General features: G+C 37.0%; 1 protein-coding gene across 1 annotated transcript; it reads left to right on the top strand.

Annotated features, from left to right (window-relative positions):
• The first annotated feature begins 638 nt into the window (after window positions 1-638).
• Window positions 639-7,511, top strand: LOC113757121. Its single transcript, XM_027300527.1, has 9 exons — window positions 639-661; window positions 1,412-1,482; window positions 1,584-1,637; window positions 2,654-2,796; window positions 3,077-3,220; window positions 4,273-4,506; window positions 5,659-5,718; window positions 6,702-6,962; window positions 7,176-7,511. Exons 1-9 carry the CDS (start codon window positions 639-641, stop codon window positions 7,317-7,319), a joined length of 1,134 nt encoding a protein of 377 aa, XP_027156328.1. The 3' UTR covers window positions 7,320-7,511.
• The last annotated feature ends 42 nt before the right edge of the window (window positions 7,512-7,553 follow it).

Below are 7,553 nucleotides of genomic sequence, written 5' to 3'. Positions count from 1 at the left end.
CGTACCGTTTTTCCTTAAATCACACATACTAGGGTTTTTACTTTCTATTCACTAACTTTTTATCATTTCTTCTAATCACATATTATTTCTCACCCAAAAGTCACTCTTAAGCACCAAATTTGATCGTCGCTCCGCACCGGATAATTACACGACGGATACACGAAAAACTCTATTTCACTTCAAATTGAAATCGGAAAGGAAAACCCTAATTTCCTATGATCATTGACACTTTCCTAGGGTGATTGAGTAGCAATATGGTATAGAATAATAATTTCCAAATAATTTTCAAATAAAAGGAAATTTTCAATAAATATATAAGGAATTTGCAAGTCCTCACACTCTCTCCCCCTTAAGAGAATTTCGACCTCGAAATTCATACCTTTCGTCGTGAACAGGTCGGGATATTTCTCTTGCATGTCCTTTTCTAGTTCCCAGGTTGCTTCTTCCACTTCATGATGCTTCCATAGAACCTTTACTAATGGAATCTACTTGTTTATCAGGTCCTTCACCTTCCGATCCAATATTTGAATAGGTCGTTCTTCATAGGTTAAGGACTCGTCTAGTTCAACATTTTCGGGTGGCAAAATGTGAGTCGGATCCGGATGATATTTCTTAAGCAAGGAAACATGGAAAACGTCATGGATCCGAGACAAACTAGCTGGTAATTCAAGTCGATAAGCCACCTTTCCTATTCGCTGAAGTATATTGAAAGGTCCTATGTACCGTGGTTGCAATTTTTTTCCTTTTCCTGCTCTAATCTTTTCTTTCAACGGGGTAATTCGAAGAAACACCTTATCTCCTATTTCGAACTCCAAATCCTTCCTCCGATGATCGGCATAACTTTTCTGTCAGTTTGGGCTGTTTGAAGTCTTTGGCGGATCACCTTTACCCTCTCGTATGCTTCTTCAACCCATGGTATTGTAGCCGGATCTATAATTTTTTTCTCTCCTACTTCATCCCAATGGATTGGGGATCGACATCGTCGTCCATACAAGGCTTCATATGGGGCCATTTGAATAGAGGAATGATAACTATTGTTATATGCAAATTCAACCAAGGTTAAGTATCGACTCCAACTTTCTCCAAAGTCCACAATACAGGCTCTCAGCATATCCTCAAGAGTTTTTTGTGGGTTCCATCATACTTATTTTTTATTTTATCAATGTCTCTTTTGAGGCTACAAATGGAATGTTAGAGAAAAAAATTGTAGTGTGACTCAAATTTTGGGACATGAAAAAAGGTGAACTATGACAATAACAATGGGACGGAGGGAGTACTTCATACGGAAATCTACGGTATTTTTTTAAAATATTTTTTCTTGAACAATGGAAAACCTTTCTCTTGCAGCATAAATATGGGTCTGTTCAGTGTATCAAACGCATTTCACTGAAGTTCTTTTCATTTCTAACAGGTTTGGGGTTGAATCTGCTCCAGCCATTGTAATACTTAAAGATCCTGGTGTCAAACCCACTATTTACTATGGCATGTTCTTTCCTTATGTCCCTTTTGAGAGACCATAGTAGCTGCTGTGAAAGTAGCACGGCATGATTTATTGACAAGCTTTAGGTGCTTGTATCTTGCAGGATCAATCAACAATTCGATGTTTATAGATATCATGGAGAATAACAAATATCATGGTATACTTGTTTTAGTACAGTTTTATTAAGTCTTTCTGCATGAAGTTTACCATGTTTGAACAATTCTCTTTGTCAGATATTCCTCCTGTCACTAGTCAATGGGTTCTGCTATTACAGCATCTGTCATCTCAGATAAACTACAAACTTAATCCTTGTGATATGTGTTTTTCAGCTGCTGGTTTCAACCATGTTATTCATTCTCATGCTTAAGTCTGTTCTCAGTTTTATAGTCGAATTATATGGTGAAGTTTTTAAATTATCCATGTTTCTCTTCATAAACTGATAAGTATGTTTTTGTTTATGTTAAGGGTTTTGAAAGTTGACTGTGGTAACAATCATTGTTTCCTGACAAGGACCTTTGAATAAACCTGGTTCCAATGTAAAGATTGCTTATTCATGCACCATAATAAAATCTGCATTTTAACAACATAGAGGGCTGTTATTGTTTTGGTTTGTTAAGAAGCATTTTAAGCTTAGTTAAAGTTCAGCTTTAGAGTTTGTTACTGTTGTTAATCCTTTCACCAAGTCCTTTTCGTGAAAAAACTTATTTTTATGTTTTCATTTTACTGAATTTTTTCTGATTAAATGTTCCCATGATTATCTTGCTTACCTCCAGTTAAAGACCTAACTTGTCTTCCTTAGAGTAAGATAACTTATCCAAGCTTTCTGTAAATGGACTAGCTGGTGCTGTACCCTTAATTTGAAAGGATCACTGGATAGGCAAACGTCATTTTTCCTGTAAGAAGAGAAAAGGTTTTCAATGTAGAGTCTGGATTAAAGAAGGATTACTTGGCTTCTGTTGGCTTCCAAAATCTGAAGCTTTCTAGGATTACTTGGTACCTTTGTTCCCTTACCTAGAACAATGTGTTCATTTTGTCCTAAACCAAAAAAGAAATGGAAATAGGACTAGAAATGCAAGACTCCAGAACTTCTGCCTTACTTGTTCATTGCATGCTGTGCTGAACCTGAGTAAGATATGACAATGGATGGTTTTGCTTTTTGATGTATGGTTTCAGTGCTTCCCCAGCTAAGGAGTGTCACTTCAATGGAGTTGGGTTGTGATGCTCGAGGTTACTCTCGTGCTGGAAGTGAGATGAGGATTTGGTATTGTGTCATCCTTGCTGGAAGGCTGAGCCAAGAACTAAATAAAATGCGTGAAGTGAGCTTCCTTTCCTTGTTATCTTTTGTTAAGTCAATATCTGGATGCTAGTTGATATCTAAGTGTGATACATACCTGAAGCTACAGATTTAAGATAAGACATTTATGTGATTCCATTTGTGATGCAAACTATTCCAAGTGAGTGAAATCAGTAATACTTTAAAAATAATGGCAAGGAAATACTGTAAACTGAATATGCAGAGACAAAGATTTTTGTGACACAAAGGTGCTGTCAAATTTTGTTTTATATAGTAAATGGTGTCATTACACTTGGTCAAAGACCATTCGCAGGGTACAAGAGACACTGAACAATAATGGTGGTGAGTTGAACACTCTTGATCAAGATTCTCTGTCTACACCAGCAGCTCTTGCTGTGAAACAAAAGCGATTGACGTTTACCTGGCTTGACGGGGAGGCACAGCAAGTTAGTTTCTCTTCATATTTTTCTTTGCTTTTGGTTGTTGATCTGTTCAAATCTTCCAGAACATGGATTGCATCTTTTGAAGTTATAAATCAAGATTTGGCAGTTAAGTAAATTGTGAGGCTATGAATGTGATTTCCTAGAGAAAATGTAGGCATTTAAGAACAGTGCGGAAGTTGTGTTTTGTTCTGTTAATGTGTAGCAAGCATATTCCTTAACAAGTTTTCTAACCTCCATCATATATTGAAACCATGGAAGTTGCTGCTGATTTTTTGTCACTACTCCTATTCTATAGGTCTTGCATTTCAATTTTGTTATTCTGGAAGATTGACACCCCACAGCTGTGTAGTTTAGACTGCAAGAGATTATGTGTAAAGTGGTATATAGTTTATGCAGGGCCAGAAACTTCAGTATAAAGGTGATTAAAACCAGATTGATTGTGGATGCCTGTGTATGGGTATCTCTAGTCTTTCCTGCTCTTGAAAATTTACTAGGCAGTATAGGGTTATAAGTGTTCAGCATCCATCTGTGTAGTTATTTTGTTCTAAAAAAGCTTTGAGTTAATGCATTTATACACTCCAAGATCAGAACTGGCAGAGTGCAAATGTTTTATTTTCTGTGGATATAAGCTTTCAGATGCACCTTTTCAGCTTAATTTTCATCTGTGCTAAAATTAGGTTATAATTATCTTAAGTTGCTTGGCTCGCCAATGGAGTGTACTAAGGGCTAGGGGACGATTTAAAGATTTCCATGTGAAGAAGACTTCAGTATCATAAAATTTATGATGGTTATAATTGCATGAAGATTGTATGGTTATTGGACCTCCAGAAGAGGGCGTGTAGCTTTATGTCTTGTGTGTGGATCATGTAGATGTTATTAACAATCATGCCCAGTAAGGTTGTAGCATATCATGTTGTCTTTTCATTCTTGGGATATAGATTACATGCTCCAACAATTCGATTGTTTTGCACAATTATTAATATGATATGCAGCTTTTTTTACCAGTCAATTACTGGTGCTCTTAAATTGATGGCTGACATATCTCCAATTTTTAGAAATATTGTTTCTTCCATGTAAATTCTGAAGACAGCTATGAAACTTGTGGAACAAGAAGGGCTATGATAGATGTACCGCGTTTGCTAATTGTACGATATGAGCGGAATGAAACAGAGGATGAAGTGAAAATTGAAAGGCAGCCAAGAAACATGTTTGAGGCATTGCATCACAGTGAACCAGATCCTGCATCTCAACTAGTGGCAAAGTACAATGGTCCAGATGAAAGTACAGAGGTTTGAATTTTTCATAAGCTTGTAGTTTTAAGCATCTAAATTGAACTAGTGCTTGACCTTAAATAACGGCATCAGTTAATGCTATGGTTTTTGCAATTCTTTTTTATTGGACTGATCTACTTTGCGCTCTTATACCAAACAGCTTTTCTCCTTTGTATCCTCAACTGTACTTTGGGACTTTTTGCACCTAAGCTCTGATTTTGGGTGCTTTGCTCCCTAAATTATCAAATACTCCCAAATGTACCACAATCACTAGCAGTGCTAACCTTGATTAATACAAGCATTGCATGAGACTGTCAGCACCTTTTCTGGGTGTATATTGATCAAAGAAAACAACAGGATTGACGATAATATCTTTTCGACGTGATCATAAATCTTTAATCTTCATATTCTCAGAGACAAACTTGTTCATTTGCACTATAAGAATAAACTAAATGCAACTTTGTTCAAGAACAGATTGATATGAAAATCTGAAGATTTGGGTATTAAATCAAACCAAAGGTTGAAATTATCAGTTAATTATCCCTCGCTTTCTGCATAGCTTCACAGATTTATCCAAATTGCCATCTGATTTTGGAGTGATCCTGGTGGTGGAGTATAGCTGTGGGTGACAGCCAGTTGAGTTGATGCAGTATTTTCACTCCTAAACTCGGTCCTCTCTGCCTCTCCCCAAAGGAAATTTGGTAGTATCGCTATAGAAACTTCGAGAATTGGAACAGCAGCTGTCCAGAACTGTCATGGACTCTTCTGCTTTCATCGTCTAATAAAGCACTTTCGCAAATATTACACCACTTGCTGCTCAAAAATGGACCATGCACTAAAAAATCATTAGTCCAGTGTTTTCTTGTCCAACTTTCTTGGATGCCTTTGGTAAATAAGCACATGAATGTCCCCTGCATTTTGTCTGTTATTATGTGTAGCACATAAGCAATTAAACTACATTAGGGCATATCGTGTTTAGGCCGAGTACAGTGAGAATGGCCAAAGAGCTTAAGGGTGCAAACTGGAATTTGTTGCCTTCTATTATCTACTGAAAGTGCTTGTTTTATGGGCATTTCTGTATGTTGAGAAACTATGAATAATCATATTCGTGAATTGTTCCTGATGGCTTATTTCAAATTCTTCTGAAATATTGTGGATGTTTATTGGCAGATCATAAGTTGGATTTCCAGGACAATAGAAGATGGAGACTCCAGAAATCTCCCTCCTTTTGTAAGTCAACTGGCAAAAACATCTCAACGAGTCCTCAGAGGATTCTTTGTATTGACTTCTTCTCCTTGTGTATTTATATGATGCTAATTAGCTGCTCCTCTTATTCTTTTTGGGGTTGTGTTTGGGTTCTCTTTCTTCTGTCATTCTGTTTTTGGTGAACAATTGCACGGTAGCTAGTTCTTAATTAAACCTGGAATGTTCTTCCTTTGCATTAGTACTCATTTTGAATAAGAGATGCAGACGCGTATATTTTGTATTTTACAAATTCTACATTGGTTGACTGGTAACTTCTTAGTTACTTAAAACGTTGTCAGATGGTCATTGTGTTCATCTTGATAATTTGGCGCCAATATTGTTGACTTTAAGGTGACACTTTATTATGCTTCTGCTATAAGCAACACAAACTTTTATGCTTATAGCAGGCTGGCAAATGGATATTATTATTCAAAATATACTTTGTCCTAGATAGTCCCTTAGTTTACTTTAGCAATCTTGTCTTTTTTGTGTCTTGATTGTACTTTTGGATTTCTGTCATATTGATATCATTAAGTCTAAACTCCAAATCGCTAAGGCTATGTGCAAGTGTGTTTGGATTTGAACCATACATCTGTACGTAGGCAAGTAGGGAAAGGCAAGTCTTGAAGCAATTCTAAAGGTGCTTAATTTTGACCTCGGGGATACAAGTCGGGAGCAACTTTCTCTTTTGCTTTCAAGGGTGAGGCTGTGTAACCTCCTAGGATGTCGTGCGTTTCTAACCATGGTCGTGGGAGTCCCCATTGGATGGACTTTTTATGCATGCATATGCATGCTAGGATTTCAACTCAAAAACCTTTATCAGTTTGTTACTTGTGCAAATGAAATGGGTAAAAGATGCTTATTTTCCCTTGATATCCTTTCGTAGATGAGCTAATTCAGTTGTCTGAGACAGGTTTGCTCTGTCCATGCTGTCTTTTTGACAGTGAAGTATTCTGTCCATCTTGCAGAGAACACAATGTCCTGAGCTGGTTCCTGAGGATTCAGATCCCTTATGGCAAGCAGGTTCTGAGAAAATTATTTCTTCGAGCAAGGACTTGAAGTATAAGATCACTTCCTTCATAAATCAAATGCATAACCAATTAGGTGATCCAAGGATTGGACCAGTTTTACTTTTGGTGGCATTGATGTTGTGTGGGCGCACCTGGCTGCAGAGAAGCCAACCAACTCCGAAGAATGAGCCAAACACTTCAAATGAATCGAGTGATAAGGTTAGTCAGAGTAATTGTCTATTTGCTAATTTGAGACTCGGTAGTTCATTCGTTCCAATAAGTTGTTCATTAGGTCATTCACTTAATATTGGTGTAATACTAGTAGTAGAGCTCAACCCCATTCACATTTAGTTGCAGTCAAGTTCAATTACGCATTGGTTCAGCTACCCATGTAATGTATTTCTTTTTCTTCTTATGAATTTCCTGTTGCAGGATAAGGTTAGGCAAAATCGCGAGACTCGTCCAAGAAATAACCCTACTCGTCCAAGAAACGACCTTATTCCTCCTTCAGTCACTGATGTGGAACCTAAGGATGCTCAACAAGTGCAATTTTCAGGCTCAGATTCAGACAATTAGGAAAACGTAGCTAGCATTTAAATTCAAAGAAGTAAGGAGAACTTTTTGGCCACACTTTCTGTAAACTAATTTTGAGTCCACTTTTCAGTTAATAGTCAATATTTCTTCTTCCAACCCGGGGATCATAGGTTTCATCCATTTTTGAGTTTTCTCAATCCCATAAATCAGTAATGACTTGTTAAGGTTTTTAAATGACGTCACATACGATGCTAGAATGCCATTAACTACTATTTT

This window comes from Coffea eugenioides, unplaced genomic scaffold (assembly GCF_003713205.1).
Source record: "Coffea eugenioides isolate CCC68of unplaced genomic scaffold, Ceug_1.0 ScVebR1_2750;HRSCAF=3834, whole genome shotgun sequence".
Lineage (NCBI taxonomy): Eukaryota > Viridiplantae > Streptophyta > Magnoliopsida > Gentianales > Rubiaceae > Coffea > Coffea eugenioides.
The sequence above is the reverse complement of the archived record's forward strand: the minus strand, read 5'-3'. Positions and strand labels throughout refer to the sequence as shown.